The 16096-nt window shown below is 50.0% G+C and overlaps 1 protein-coding gene across 1 annotated transcript in view; it reads left to right on the top strand.

The window, feature by feature from the left end:
- Positions 1–757: 757 nt before the first annotated feature.
- Positions 758–16096, top strand: part of LOC142557001 (solute carrier family 2, facilitated glucose transporter member 10-like) — a 98954-nt gene continuing 83615 nt past the window's right edge. The window contains exon 1 of the mRNA XM_075668514.1: positions 758–1193. Coding sequence (XP_075524629.1) covers positions 1139–1193 — 55 coding nt within the window. The 5' untranslated portion in view covers positions 758–1138. The remainder of the gene's footprint in view (positions 1194–16096) is intronic.

Here is a 16096-nt window from a genome sequence, read left to right as displayed (position 1 = left end):
TGCATGTTTGCTTCTTATGATATGAGTAATAGAAATTGGGTGCTCGGTGTCCTTTCTTCTCGTTCATGTTTCTAGCTGGGCGGAGCATACGCACAGCGGGCCTCTCTGGAACTGCACTGCGAAGAACATCCCCCACCCTAAACAAGCAGCGAAGTGCAGCAGCTACCGCGCCAGCTCACGAAGTGCTGGCGAATCGAACGGACCTTGAGACTGTGCTGTCCGAGCGTTGCGCGCGGCAACAGCGGGCACGGCTGCGTACCACATGTGGCGCGTAGTATAGTACCTTCTCGTTCATGTTCTGCGACTCAATGAGCTCCCGCGTCGCCTCCCTGCACGAGGAGGCCTCAGCGGGGGGGCGCGCCAGGCGTTACCTATACTTAGAAGGAAGAATGAGAAGAGAGAAAAAGGACGGAGGACGACGTTCACAATGCGGGCCGCGTGCACCTAGCCAACAGAAATGAAGCGAGAGAGAGACTGAGCCACGAGGAAGCACAAGGGGGAGGTGCACAGAGCGGTCCGCAATGTGAAGCAATCGGATTGGAAACGTGGAAGAGTGGTATTATAGCGGAGAGGTCGGGCGCAGGTTCGGGAAGGCGAGCACGGCCAAGAAGTGTAGTGGCAGGTTGGCACTAATACGGCGAGGCACTCTACGTTCCGGGCCGGTATAAAGTCGTCGGGAAGAGGCTTTCTTTCTTTCTTTCTTTCTTTCTTTTTTCTTGGGGGTTGGGGTGATGAGGGAGAGTGAACGGGGGAGCGTTTAGGAATCGCTCGAATGACCGGCGCGTGCTGCCGAGCGAAAGAGAAAACGCGGTTTTACAGTCTCGCGTCGGCGGTTCGCCTGATGGATGTTGCCGTCTACCCTTTGTCGCCGGAGCTGCGTAGCTTCGTTCGCTGCGCTGCTGTTGTGACGCGCGGAGTGCGAGCGGGACTTTAAAGGGTCCCAAACACAGAGACGCCGGCTTCAGTTCGTAGACAGTTCTTGTCGGAGAAGGCCCGGCTCTCGCATTGACTGGCCAGTGTCTCATCTTGTGGTTCTCGGCATTTCTATTTTGTTTTTCGGACTCTGTTATTCGATCTCGGAGACAAGAAGGCTCTTGGACGACGGTGAAAAGTGACACAGTCTGCGCCTCCCACGCGTATGATGGCGACGAGCTTCGTTATTCCTATTGCAATGACCTCCTGCAGGAATTCAAGTAAGACCTTTTGTACTCTGCATGCAACGGGAGACAGTTTTTACGGGATTATCTTGCCGGTAGCGAGCTAAATTAATTTGATTTGACATGTAGGTTCTTACGAACTCTACGTATATTAGGTGCATGATGTCAAGACTATTCGAATAACGGCATTCATGTGTTACGGCGTACAGTGGACTTTTTAGTGCACAATGGACATTACATTCTCTTGCTTAACATGGCTTGATATGAGTGGCTTCGCCTGGCTCGTTTGTCTGTTTCTTTTTTCTTTACAATTATTTTCTTGTAGACAGTATGTTTGTGCATTCGTGGCATGTGCGTGCGTATTTATGGGAGAACTTGTAGTTTCACTTCCTTAACTGTGTATTGGAAGGACAACAAAAAGAAGTTCTGATGTGCTGCCAGTCTTCTTCGACAGGTTAATTATTTGTTTCGTTTCCGCGTTGTGCACCCGCTTAACTTTCGTTGGTCGTTTCACGCTGAACCAATGAATGATAGCGCTTTCAGCGACAGTTTCATACGCGGTAAAGGGTTGGTGGCAAAGCTTGTGGTCCTCGATAGGCAATGAAGTTAAAGCGTTGGCACGAAGTTTTTCCGCTTGAATGCAGCAAACGTTATGTATAAACTAAAGTTGATGTGTCCCTGATCATGGAATGGAACAGCGATGCATTACCTCACTTTTCCTGGTGTCGCTCTTTCCTTTCTTTCCTTTTTTTTTTCTCACCTGGCATTCACTTACGGCGCCGTAGGGTGAACTCTACGGAGGGAGTTGTCGGTTTCAATGTGATAAAGCTGCTCACAAAAAAGAATGTTGAGCACAAAAAAAAAATATAACCATGGCTTTACGTGAGTGCTTAGCCCTCCTTCCAATTGGGATCTCGCTTTCTTAGCATTACGTATTAGCATATTTTATGAATGGCGATCGCGCATGTGGTGTTGCTACGAGCACCACTGTCGTGACTCCGCGCTATCTGGGAACTCCGCAGCTCTCGCTGAGCAGAGACGCTTGAGAGCTTGGACCATTCTTAAGACATTCAATTATATCTCATCGGGCAGCCCGAATGCATCATTTTAACGATGGCGGCGGCTCTACGGATAGCTAATTGATCAACGCGGTGTTCCGTATGCTGGGCTGTCGTCAAAAAAGAAAAAAAAGCCGTTGCTGTAAAAAAAAAAAAATCTTGTTGGCAGTTGATTTCGAACTCACACCTGTTTGGTGGCGTGTCAGGTGATCTAACCACCCTGACGCACCATTTTCTTTTTTTTTTCTTCTTGTATTGCTAGAAGGCACACGATAACATAAATGAAACAAACTACAGTAAAAATGGGGTTGCACCAATTTAACGGTTTGGATAGGGCTTGAGCGAGGAGTACTTCTTGTTGGGCTCGTTGTAATACTAATTAGAGAAGACAGTTCGGCTAGTCGGTGTTTAATTACAGACTCGAGACATCATTAACCAGCGCGAGAAGGACATCGATCGGACGACAGTGAAAAGCACGCAGGACAACCAGCGTTCTGTCCTGTGTGCTTCTCGCTGTCGTCATATGTCTTTCTCGCGCAAGTTAATGATGTCCCAAGTCTAGTAATAGTAATAGCTTGAGCCATATTCTGCCTGTTAGGTATTAACTACAACCATGCACGGTACAAATCAGTATCATTTCATTTTGACGAGTTCGTACATAACACCTTTAGCACGGCAACTGCACTTAGTTACGTTGAAACAGCGTAATAGTAAAAGCGAGCTATGTAGCTCGAGGCGCGTACCACTATGTCAATGAGAAGCATCATTCTACGCGTGCTTCGCGAAGGACTACATTCCGCCGTTGCACACGGTGAAATTCTATGCGTACAGTGAGAAGGCAGATTTCTATGAGTGCGCAGTCAGATTACTCGTGGACGATTAACGCTCGCTAGAGCAAAAAGTCAATCAACGAGCAGAGTCTAGAAGTCGTACTATGACGTAATCTCAATGCACACGACATAAACCATTCGTGAAGTGTCTGCGTAGCGACATTTGTAAGCAAGAGAAATGGGTTCCCCTTGGCTATCACCGCTAAATCTCGTTCGCTTTCAAAAGTTGTCTCCCGTAGTCCTCTCTGTCTTTATTTACCCTTTCTTTTTTTTTTCAATTTCCGTTGAGGGTTGTATATCCTCGTTAAAACTGGACGGGCTCAACCAATTGGGATTGGCAGGGCGTTGTCCCTTTCGTACTCTTAAGAATAAATTTCCGCGCAGTTTGTACCGTGGGTCGGCGCTTCTGAGTAGTCACTGTCGCGACTTGAGCCTGTCGCTGTCACATCACGTAGCGGGTGGGTGCTCGGGGCACTATGGACGTGCGTATCGCAGAAGGCAGCGCGGTTGCAGTGTTCAGTTGCGAATGACTTTAATATTCATGCTGCTTTCTGTTTTTTTCTTTCTTTCTTCTGTCTGAACTGCGACAAAGCTTGCGTCGCCAGTCTCTAGTTTTGTACCGCAGTCCTGCCTGTCACTATACGTATTCATGCGCGCTTGGTAAATATTTAGCACCGCCATTGTGACATCTTGGGTTGAGCAGACTGGGTTGTTAAAAAATATGACTGCTTATAAGTCCTGTTCGCTCTGATGTCTTTTCCTTGGATGTATCGTGAAAATCGGGAGGAGTCTACAAAGATATCGGAGCTCTGAGATTTTAAGTTAATATTAGGAAACATTTAAATAAATAAGTAAATAAATAAATGAACAACGACATACAGAGAATAGGCACATCGGTCTGGGAAAATGATTTAAAAAATAAAATCAGTGAAAAATGTGAAATTGAAGTAACACAGACATGCGCGCGCAGAAAAAAACCGAGAAGATTAGGTTGACGGGCGGCCTCTACACATGATGGCCTCAACACATCACCCACGAGACTGATCGACCACAAAAAATGATGTAATGCCGTACACAGCAACAGACACACACAAAAAGAAAGAAAGTACAAGCTCGTAAGAAAGCAAGAAAACAAGCTAGCATGCACACAAGAATAGCATTACGTCACACTGTGAGGTGGGCAGTTTTCATTTCCCCCCGCTCCCTTGTGATTCAACGTCACCTAAGTGAGTAGCGTTTCGGTTGTGTACGAGTCTGTATGTCACAGGGCAGAGTATCTTTGCATGTTGTTTCTGCTCGTCTGCAAGTCTCTGATTTGTTCTTTACTTTATCTGCGGCAGATGGTGCAGTGCTTTAGGTGCGAGTGGTTCGCGCTTACACGAGCTTATTCTCTGACCTTCTGGGTGGGTTGTGACGAGAGGCTTCCATGTTTGTGCGTGCAATAGTAATAATAAAATATATGGACGTCAAAAGCAGCCGCTTTTCTACGACGCCGACTATGCCATGCGGTTTCCATTGCCGAATTTGGGTGCTTGCCACAGACAAAGGTTTAGCACTCATCGCGTCGCTACATCTCCTCCGATACTCTTCGTTCCCTTGTAGTCGGAAATTTAGGCCACTCCACCTGGGTTGCTTGGTACTCGGCTCTCTTCCCCACCTAGCGCATCGCATAAACCATTAACACAAAAGAAGAAAAATGGGTGTACCTCGCGCTTACGCGGGAATCGATGTTAGGCGAAGCTTTCTTTGGGTGTTTGCTCAGATGTTAATGAATGAATGAAACCACGTTTATTCCACATTAAAATGCGCCGAAGACGCTGCGGCGGAAAGAGCAAACGTTATACAAATGTTAAAGCAAATGTTATACAAACGTAATTCTAATGACGGGAATTTTTGTACAAAATGGCGCAAATTGAATGCGTTTTCAGATATGTTTTCGTAGGCGACTGCTCCAACATTCTGTTGCCGACTTTTTTTTCCCGCACTTCTCTGTAGCTCAGCGTTCAGTGCCCGCCCAGGTCGCACTTTGTTCGCCTCACTTGTTTTTTTCACAGTCGGCTGCTTCTTTTGCCGACTTCACCGCTTCTTGCCTCTTGTTGTGTTTGCCTATTCTGGCTTAGTGCCACAAGCTGCCTACTCAGCAAGACAGCACGCGCAATGGGTAGGGAACAGGTTGAAACACGGGGGCCAACTGATCAATGCCAAATCGTAGACAAATCCACGCACCACACTACCACCAATTGATGATAGCCGAACGACTGGATTATCAAGTCTCCCTCTACTTATGTTACTATGAACCACCGTGGATAAAGAATAATTTACTCACATCTGCGTCATTAAGGCCGCGAGCTGTGCTGGCAAGTGCACCTACTCCGCTCATATGTTAACACGGGAGTCACGTCTGCGCATTAACGTATTGCGTCAGTCTATCTAATGCCGGGATAGCTGCGTCGGTACAGTATAGTTATATACCTCCTCACTATAGGCAAGCACGACTGGGTTGCGCGGCTGTTGCAAAGTTGGCATTGTCAATTTAGTCCAACATGGCGAACGGACCAGATGACGGGACAAGTGAACGAACAGAAACAGGTCGACAAAACAAGTGCATTCTCACTGAAACTTAATCACCCCTACTCTTTTGCGTACATATGCTCCCACACACTAGTATCTACTCACGTTCAGCATTCACTCCCGTTCGTACTCACTACCTATCTGACATTCGCCGGCGTCCACTCAAGCTCACAGTCGAGTGCACTCGCACTAACCAGCATTTACGTTCATACACACACGTCCCTAATCACGTGCGCTCACAGTCGCCCGACAGTCATTGACCATCAGACTACGTTCCCCAGAAAATCACCAACTTCCGTTGATGCTCACATTACGCGGCACCCCCTGCTCAAAAAGAAAAAAAAACACGTCCACTCAAATTCGCCGGTGCCCCATTCCTCTTCGTACTTATACCTCCAATCACACCCATAGCCACTAACTCTATCGCGAGCCTGCGAAACCAGAGCGGAGCGAGTGGGAGTCGGCGTACTCACGAGTGAGTACACCGACCTGGGTGAACAGGAAAGGACGCCTGCCATGTTCATTTATTTGTGCCGTCGTCAGCGCTCTTCCCCACGCTCACTGTCGAGTGATTTCATTGATCAAAACCGCGTTCGCACTTACACGCGCATGCAGTACAGTACAGCCTGCTTCATTTTTTTTGTGATCGATGCGTGGTACTTTCATTCAGAGTATGCACGAATACAGGGACGCAAGTCAGCCCGTATATTTAGGCACTGTCCCGAATGTTACGCGAGTCCCACGTCCAGCCTCTAACCTGTCAGGATATTTTTGGCGTATCGGAAAGCTCATTTTTGAGCATATGCACATACACAGCGGTTAAAGCGAAAAGGGGGGTGAAAGCTACAAACACAGAATATTTTGATCCGTGATCTCGTTTGTAAGCGCATACGCGGAGTCGGGAACGCCAATAGGCTGGGGTTCAACACCTGTCGGGTGTGCAGCTTTAACATCTACAGCGGACGTTCGTCACTTGTGGTTCTGTCCAGGAACGAGGTATGCTCCAGAGAGTATAAGAGCTGCCAACTTAGCAGCGCATCAGGCAGGCAATTATTGGCATTGACTCATAGGCGATAAGCTCCCTAAGCGTGCACTACCAGAACCTTTACATGCCGAGAACCTCCACGCTCTTATTTAATAACACATCTAAGCCGTAGGGGAAACTTCACGAATAATAATAAATAACACATAGAGTTGGCGATAGCACGTTTGAACCCGGAAGGGTGCAACTTCGGCGGCCTAATTACATTTTTCAGCTATGTGATTAAAACCATTTATTTAATCGCCGAAAAATGCGACAGGCTTATAATCAACGATACAGACTCCTATCTTTTTTTTCTTAAGCGAAAGCGATACTCCTCGCGACGCTCATATTGAGGGAGCCGAAATAGTGCTACGAGAGGAGGCATGTCGAAAATGCGGGAACTAAAAGGAAGAGCGAGCGGTAATGACACGGCATTGCGCGCAGTAGGCGACGTGAGATTACGTTACCTGACGTGAAGTTAGGTTAAGCCAGTACCACTTTTCAGCAAACGTTATCTGCTCATTTCTCAAGAGCGCGCACACACACGAGAGAAAGAGAGAGAGAGTTCCTATGTGAGCAAAGAGGTAACTTCTGCTGTTTCATTGCAGTCTGTCGATTATAACTAACGATTCACGTGACCTATTCGAGGTATCATGTGGCTCTACATGAAATCCAACTCCTTGCTTAACGGGTGAAGCCGTGATCGCTACTATCATGTTGAGAGACGATTCTTTCATCGCAATCATAAAAAAGGGAAAAAGGAAACAAGCAAAACGCGTCCTCTGTGGATAATCATCTACGCTAATACGATTAGCACTCAAGTGTTGGTGCAAATATAATTTGGAGATGACAGAAAAAGCACAAGAAACGGAGGGTATGTAAGGCGAAGTGTGTACGGAGGTGCAAGCTTCGGTCAGCCTGCCAGAAAAAGCAGAGCAAACACAGGGCCCGTTATGCCAAGTGCATACGGTGGTGGCAAATTCATTCAGCCTGCAAGAAAAATTGCAAGAAACGGAGGGCCCGTTGGGCCAAGTGCGTACGGGGGTGGCAAGTTTGGCCGGCCTGCCAGAAAAAGCACTAGAAACGGAGGGCCCGTTAGGCCAAGTGTGTACGAAGGGAGCAAGGTCGGCCACCCTGCCAGAAAAAAGCACAAGAAACGGAGGGCCCCTTAAGCCAAGTGTGTACGAAGGGAGCAAGGTCGGCCAGCCTGCAAGAAAAAGCACTAGAAACGAAGGGCCCGTTAGGCCAAGTGTGTGCGAAGGGAGCAAGGTCGGCCAGCCTGCCAGAATAAGCACTAGAAACGGAGGGCCCCTTAAGCCAAGTGTGTACGAAGGGAGCAAGGTCGGCCAGCCTGCCAGAAAAAGCACTAGAAACGGAGGGCCCCTTAAGCCAAGTGTGTACGAAGGGAGCAAGGTCGGCCAGCCTGCCAGAATAAGCACTAGAAACGGAGGGCCCCTTAAGCCAAGTGTGTACGAAGGGAGCAAGGTCGGCCAGCCTGCCAGAAAAAGCACTAGAAACGGAGGGCCCCTTAAGCCAAGTGTGTACGAAGGGAGCAAGGTCGGCCAGCCTGCCAGAAAAAGCACTAGAAACGGAGGGCCCCTTAAGCCAAGTGTGTACGAAGGGAGCAAGGTCGGCCAGCCTGCCAGAATAAGCACTAGAAACGGAGGGCCCGTTAGGCCAAGTGTGTACGAAGGGTGCAAGGTCGGCCAGCCTGCCAGAAAAAGCACTAGAAACGGAGAGCCCGTTAGGCCAAGTGTGTACGAAGGGAGCAAGGTCGGCCAGCCTGCCAGAAAAAGCACTAGAAACGGAGGGCCCCTTAAGCCAAGTGTGTACGAAGGGAGCCAGGTCGGCCAGCCTGCCAGAAAAAGCCCAAGAAACGGAGGGCCCCTTAGGCCAAGTGTGTACGGGGGTGGCAAGTTTGACCGGCCTGCCAGAAAAAGCACTAGAAACTGAGGGCCCCTTAAGCCAAGTGTGTACGAAGGTAGCAAGGTCGGCCAGCCTGCCAGAAAAAGCACTAGAAACGGAGGGCCCCTTAAGCCAAGTGTGTACGAAGGGAGCCAGGTCGGCCAGCCTGCCAGAAAAAGTACTAGAAACGGAGGGCCCGTTAGGCCAAGTGTGTACGAAGGTAGCAAGGTCGACCAGCCTGCCAGAAAAAGTACTAGAAACGGAGGGCCCGTTAGGCCAAGTGTGTACGAAGGTAGCAAGGTCGGCCAGCCTGCCAGAAAAAGCACAAGAAACTGAGGGCCCCTTAAGCCAAGTGTGTACGAAGGTAGCAAGGTCGGCCAGCCTGCCAGAAAAAGCACAAGAAACTGAGGGCCCCTTAAGCCAAGTGTGTACGAAGGTAGCAAGGTCGGCCAGCCTGCCAGAAAAAGCACAAGAAACTGAGGGCCTGTTAGGCCAAGTGTGTACGAAGGTAGCAAGGTCGGCCAGCCTGCCAGAAAAAGCACAAGAAACTGAGGCCCCCTTAAGCCAAGTGTGTACGGGGGTGGCAAGTTTGACCGGCCTGCCAGAAAAAGCACTAGAAACGGAGGGCCCATTAGGCCAAGTGTGTACGAAGGGAGCAAGGTCGGCCAGCCTGCCAGAAAAAGCACAAGAAACGGAGGGCCCGTTAGGCCAAGTGTGTGCGAAGGTAGCAAGGTCGGCCAGCCTGCCAGAAAAAGCACAAGAAACTGAGGGCCCCTTAAGCCAAGTGTGTACGAAGGTAGCAAGGTCGGCCAGCCTGCCAAAAAAAGCACAAGAAACTGAGGGCCCCTTAAGCCAAGTGTGTACGAAGGTAGCAAGGTCGGCCAGCCTGCCAGAAAAAGCACAAGAAACTGAGGGCCCCTTAAGCCAAGTGTGTACGAAGGTAGCAAGGTCGGCCAGCCTGCCAGAAAAAGCACGAGAAACTGAGGGCCCCTTAAGCCAAGTGTGTACGAAGGTAGCAAGGTCGCCCAGCCTGCCAGAAAAAGCACAAGAAACTGAGGGCCCCTTAAGCCAAGTGTGTACGGGGGTGGCAAGTTTGACCGGCCTGCCAGAAAAAGCACTAGAAACGGAGGGCCCGTTAGGCCAAGTGTGTACGAAGGGAGCAAGGTCGGCCAGCCTGCCAGAAAAAAGCACAAGAAACGGAGGGCTCCTTAAGCCAAGTGTGTACGAAGAGAGCAAGGTCGGCCAGCCTGCCAGAAAAAAGCACAAGAAACTGAGGGCCCCTTAAGCCAAGTGTGTACGAAGGTAGCAAGGTCGGCCAGCCTGCCAGAAAAAGCACAAGAAACTGAGGGCCCCTTAAGCCAAGTGTGTACGAAGGTAGCAAGGTCGGCCAGCCTGCCAGAAAAAGCACAAGAAACTGAGGGCCCCTTAAGCCAAGTGTGTACGAAGGTAGCAAGGTCGACCAGCCTGCCAGAAAAAGCACTAGAAACGGAGGGCCCCTTAAGCCAAGTGTGTACGAAGGTAGCAAGGTCGCCCAGCCTGCCAGAAAAAGCACAAGAAACTGAGGGCCCCTTAAACCAAGTGTGTACGAAGGTAGCAAGGTCGGCCAGCCTGCCAGAAAAAGCACTAGAAACGGAGGGCCCGTTAGGCCAAGTGTGTACGAAGGGAGCAAGGTCGGCCAGCCTGCCAGAAAAAGCACTAGAAACGGAGGGCCCCTTAAGCCAAGTGTGTACGAAGGTAGCAAGGTCGCCCAGCCTGCCAGAAAAAGCACAAGAAACTGAGGGCCCCTTAAACCAAGTGTGTACGAAGGTAGCAAGGTCGGCCAGCCTGCCAGAAAAAGCACTAGAAACGGAGGGCCCGTTAGGCCAAGTGTGTACGAAGGGAGCAAGGTCGGCCAGCCTGCCAGAAAAAGCACTAGAAACGGAGGGTCCGTTAAAGGGAAGCTGAAAGTGTTTCCAGAAAAAATTTGTGAACATCTGTACATAATGGTTTTCAACCCTCCGAATTCGACTAGCGTGTCGAAATTGAGCGAAAGAAAGCGCAAATATATTTTATTTCGACGAAAAGTGCAGCAGCGGACACGCCCAGCTCGCGCGTCTCGTTTCAGCCTGTGATTGGTCGGGCGCCTCGTGACGTCAACACTAGTGTTCGTCCGAACCAACCGCTGCCGCTACACATGAAGCGCGGTGCCAGGTAGTTTGGTGCTGTTTTTATGAGACGGTAATGGAAAATTTAGAGAGACTGCGTTTTTCTGAGGAGTTTGGCGTTACTTCCTACATGTGCGAGCCGATTGCGAAGAGCCGGCCTCTCGAAGAAGCAAACGATGCTGGTGCGAGCAGTGCTTTCGACGCGAACTAAAGCGAAGTCTTGGGATCGCCTCGTGTTGGAAAGGCTCTTTGGTGAATATGTTTCTTGCAAAGCGATCTAGTAATCTTGCCGATCTTTCGCCGATCTAGTGAGCTCGTTTCCGGTCAAACAACTGTAGTGTTGTGTTCCTGCAAGCCTCCTCGTGGAACGTAAGCGGGGATGCGATCGTCGGCATTTGTGCGCTGTCCAAAGCTGTCGGCAATCTACAAAGACGGTTTAAACGCGCGAAAAGCTTCCCGGTTCATGCAGTACGTGTAGTGACCTTCATATGTGCGCCATTCGCATACTACTCGTAACTGAAGTCATAAAGGCGGCTAATTCCGTCGGCTACGTGAGGCGGTCGGTTTCTCGCTATGCGCGAGAGAAGGGGGAGCGTAGCGTGCTGGCGTGCGCCGGCATTCCAGCACATGCAAACTCTACATTTGCACTGCGTTATGGCAGCTGCATGCAGGCTGTTTTACAACACACGTGCAAATAGAAAATTCGCGGTGCTTTGCGACGAAACCTGCGTCAAGGGCGCGAGATAAACATGCACCTTCCGTTCAGCGTGCTAACATGAAGGAGCTCGCAGTAAATCAAAATCCAGGTTTGGGCGAGTTCGTGTATTCACAAGGCCTTCCAACACCAGCTATTATCAGTCAGTCCGCACTCGTGCAGTCTTTGTTTTCGTTGCTCCGATCTTTTCGCGCTGCGTTTAGAAAGCCTGCTAGTGGCAAGTAGTCCTCTCTCATTTTGTGGCCATATACAGCAACTGCGCAGGCCGAATTGCAGGGCTGGCCGTATACTACCATTCTACATACACGCAGACGCACCAACAAAGGAATGCAGGGTCGATCGAAGCAGGTTACGATGGCACGTACGCAGAAACAAGCACGGTCAGGCACGGTCGCGGAGGCTGCGAAGGAACGGAACACTAGTGTTGATGTCACAACACCGCCGTTTCCGGTCTCCGCTCGCATCGTCAGCGTCAGCAGCAGCGCGCGGCATTCGACGGGAAGCGGAGCTACAGCGCTATCTTAACCGACGATTACGTCGCTCCTAATTGAAGAAAAAACCCAAAATTTACATACATGGTTTATAAGGTTCCCGCATCCGTATATGAGCGTCTTATTAAATTCGACAGACTCTTCAGCTTCCCTTTAAGCCAAGTGTGTACAAAGGCAGCAAGGTCGGCCTGCCTGCCAGGCAAAGCACAAGAAACGGAGGGCCCGTTAAACCAAGTGTGTACGAAGGTAGCAAGGTCGGCCAGCCTGCCAGAAAAAGCACAAGATACGGAGGGCCCGTTACGCCAAGTGTGTACGAAGGTAGCAAGGTCGGCCAGCCTGCCAGAAAAAGCACAAAAAACACAGGGCCCGTTGCGTCAAGTGTGTACGGTGGTGGCAAATTAATTCAGCCTGCAAGAAAAATCACAAGAAACGGAGGGCCCCTTAAGCCAAGTGTGTACGAGGGTGGCAAGTTCGGCCGGCCTGCCAGAAAAAGCACAAGAAACGGAGGGCCCGTTAAGCCAAAAGTGTACGAAGGTAGCAAGGTCGGCCAGCCTGCCAGAAAAAGCACTAAACCGGAGGGCCCGTTAAGCGAAGTGTGTACGAAGTTAGCAAGGTCGACCAGCCTGCCAGAAAAAGCACAAGAAACCGAGGGCCCGTTAAGCCAAGTGTGTACGAAGGTAGCAAGGTCAGCCAGCCTGCAAGAAAAATCACAAGAAACGGAGGGTCCGTTAGGCCAAGTGTGTACGGGGGTGGCAAGTTCGGCTGGCCTGCCAGAAAAGGCAGAAGAAACGGAGGGCCCGTTAGGCCAAGTGTGTATGGAGGTGGCAAGTTCGGGCAGCGTGCCAGGAAAAGCACAAGAAACGGAGGGCACCTTAAAACAAGTGTATACAAAGGTGGCAAGTTTGCTGAGCTTCTCAGAAAAAGCACAAGAAACGGAGGGCCCGTTAGGCAGAGTGTGTACGGAGATGGCAAGGTCGGTCAGCCTATCAGAAAAAGCACAAGACATGGAGGGTCCGTTAGGCCAAGTGTGTACGGTAGTGGCAAGTTCATTCAGCCTGCCAGAAAAAGCGCAAGAAACGGAAGGCCCGTTAGGCGAAGTGTGTACGTAGGTGGCAAATTGTGCTAGCCTGCCCGAGAGAGCGCAAGAAACGGATTGCCCCTTAAGCCAAGTGTATACAGAGGTGGCAAGTTTGCTCAGCTTCCCAGAAAAAGCACAAGAAACGGATGACCCGGTATGTCAATTGTGTATGGTAGTGACAGATTCGGTAAGCATGCCAGAAAATGCACAAGACGCTGGGGGCCCCGTTAGGCCTAGTGTGTATTGAGGGGGCAAGTTTGGTCAGCCTGCCAGGAAATGCACAGAAAAAGGAGTGTCTGTTAGGCCATATGTGTATGGAAGAGGCAAGTTTGGTCTGCCTGCCAGAAAAAGCGCAAGAGACGGATGGCGCTTAAGCGAATTGTTCATGGAGGTGGCAGATTCGGTCAGCCTGCCAGAAAAGCACAAACATCGCAGGGCCCGTTAGGCCAAGGGTGTATTGAGGCGGCAAGTTTTGCCAGCCTGCGAGAAAAAGCGTAAGAAACGGAGGGCCCGTTAGGCAGAGTGTGTACGGAGGTGGCAAGTTCGGTACGCGTATCAGAAAAAAGCACAAGAAACGGAGGGCCCGTTAGGCCAAGTATGTACGGAGGTGGCAAGTTTGGTCAGCCTGCCAGGAAAAGCACAAGAACCGGACGGCCCATCATGTCAAGTGTGTATTTAGGCGACAAGTTCTGCCAGCCTGCCAGAAAAAACACAAAAACGGTGGGCCCGTTAGGCCAATTGTGTACGGAGGTGCATAGTTCGGTCAGCTGGCCACAAGATGCACAATAAATGCACAGCCTGTTAGGCTAAGTGTGTACGGTTGTTGCAATTTCATTCAGCCTGCTAGAAAAAGCACAAGAAACGGAGGGCCCCATTGGCCAAGTGTGCAGGGTGGTGGTAAGGTCGGCCAGCCTGCCAGGAAAATAAGAAGAAACGGTTCGCCCGTTAAGCCAAGTAGGCACGGAGGTGGCAAGTTTGGTCAGCCTGCTTGAAAAAGCACAAGAAGCGGTGGGCCCGTTAGGTCAAATGTCTATTGAGGCGGCAAGGTAGGCCAGCCTGCCAGAAAAAGCACAAGAAACGGAGGGTCCGTTAGGCCAAGTGTGTACGGAGGTTGCAAGTTCTGTCAGCCTGCGAGAAAAATCACAAGAAACGGAGTGCCTGTTAGCCCAAGTGTGTATGGAGGCGGCAAGTTCGGTCAGCTTTCCAGAAAAAGCAGGGAAAACAGGTCCCGTTTGACCAAGTGTGTATGGAGGCGGCAAGTTCGGCCAGACTGCCAGAGAAGCACAAGATACCGAGAGCCCTTTATGTCAAGTGTTACAGACGTGGTACGTCCAGCCAGCCAGTCAGAAAAAGCACTAGAAACAGAGGACCCGTTAGGCCAAGTTTGTGCGGAGGTGGCAAGTTCGGTAAGCCTACTAGAAAAAAATGCAAAAGAATGGAGAGCCTGTTACGCGAAGTGTGTATTGAGGTGGCAAGTTCGGTCAGCCTGCCAGATAAAGCTCAAGGAACGGAGGACCCGTGAGGCCTAGTGTGTACGGAGGCGGCATGTTCGGCCAGCCTGCCAGGAAAATTCACCTATGGCTGTTCGAATAGGTAACAAGAGATGACGAAGAAAAGGTGCAGGTCCAAGATGAGAGACGCGGACGCGGTCGAGGTGTCTAGAATCAAACGTGCGAGTCGCCAAGGCGATAGAGGCAAACGCGCGAAGGCCGGAATCCAGCCGCAGACTTAAAAAGCGAAAGAGAGTAAATCCCAAGCTTTGGCATTTACGGAGGTCGGGGATCGGCGGGATGCATGTCGCGAAAACGAGAGTTTGGTGAAGATTCAGGCGTAGTAACCGTGGCCTAACGGCATTGCGTCATCTCATGGTAAGCATATGGACAAACGGAAGTAAAAGAAAAAAGGTTCTGTAGCTGCTAGAACAGCCGGTCACTCGCTGGGGAAGAAAGGCAACTATCTAGCCCCTAAGGGAAAAGCGCTCGCGTAGGTCTGTCAATGTACGCTTCTGTCAGCAGTTGGAAGCTGCTGTCCTAATGTTGCAGCTACGAGCTGCGTCCGGCAAATTAGAAGCTTTTGCCTTCTTCACGAGCGCACCTTGCGGGAACCCGGGAATGCGCGACCCTATCGAGCTCGTCTGTAAGGATTCCTTTGAGACCCGCGAATAAAGAAATGAGAAAGACGGGTTGCAAAATGGTTTTGTTCTTTTGTATCCATTTTCTGGAGATTAGTTAAACGCTGAACATTTGACAAGCATAAGAAATGCCCCAAAATATTTGTTAGGTAGTCAGCCTTTCCGGCTCAGGTTAGATCCCTAATTTCAAGTGGAAGTTTCACGTGGTAAAACGTGTAGAATTGTAAGGCGAACAGGGTGGGTGTTGCGTACAATTTGGAAGATCACGCGCAAGTTGCGCAAGTTACGCAAGTTGATAAGTTATGCTTTAGCGCAACTTAATAATAAGTCCTTGGGCGCCTTGCATGAACATTTATTAACGAAAATAATAACCAATTTAAGAACGCGTTTTTTTGCGGGCTAGGAACATTTAAGAGCGCGTTCTTAAATTCGTCATTATATTCGGTATTAAACGTTCGTGCAAGCCGCCCCTGTCTCACTTGGCAGGAGTGCTTGAAAAAAAAAGCTATCGGGTTTTACGTGCCAAAACCACTTTCTGATTATGAGGCACGCCGTAGTGAAGGACTCCGAAAATTTCGACCACCTGGGGTTCTTTAACGTGCAGCTAAATCTAAGTACATGGTTGTTTTCGCGCTTCGCCCCCATCGAAATACGGCCGCCGTAGCCGGGATTCGATCCCGCGACCTCCGTGCTCCGCAGCCCAACACCATAGCCACTGAGCAATCACGGCGGGTAGGAGTGCTTTTGGAGGCACGTTTTGTAGATTGCGCTCATGAGCTCTAATTTCTTCGACTATATTAAATTTTGAACGTTTCAGGAGCTTGGGTCAGACAGAGGACATCGTTGGTCTTTTCTGCTCGTGGTATGGTAGACCTTATTTCAGTTCGTTTGATTACTTCCATGAAAACGTAACAGCTGAACGCTCGAGAAAGGCAAGCGTGTGTTTTCATTTTCTTTAGTTACACGGAGATGTAGGCTGAAAAAGCCGCAGT

Source organism: Dermacentor variabilis, chromosome 9 (assembly GCF_050947875.1).
Source record: "Dermacentor variabilis isolate Ectoservices chromosome 9, ASM5094787v1, whole genome shotgun sequence".
Classification (NCBI taxonomy): domain Eukaryota; kingdom Metazoa; phylum Arthropoda; class Arachnida; order Ixodida; family Ixodidae; genus Dermacentor; species Dermacentor variabilis.
Note: the sequence above shows the minus strand (reverse complement) of the source record. Positions and strands in the feature narration are given on the sequence as shown.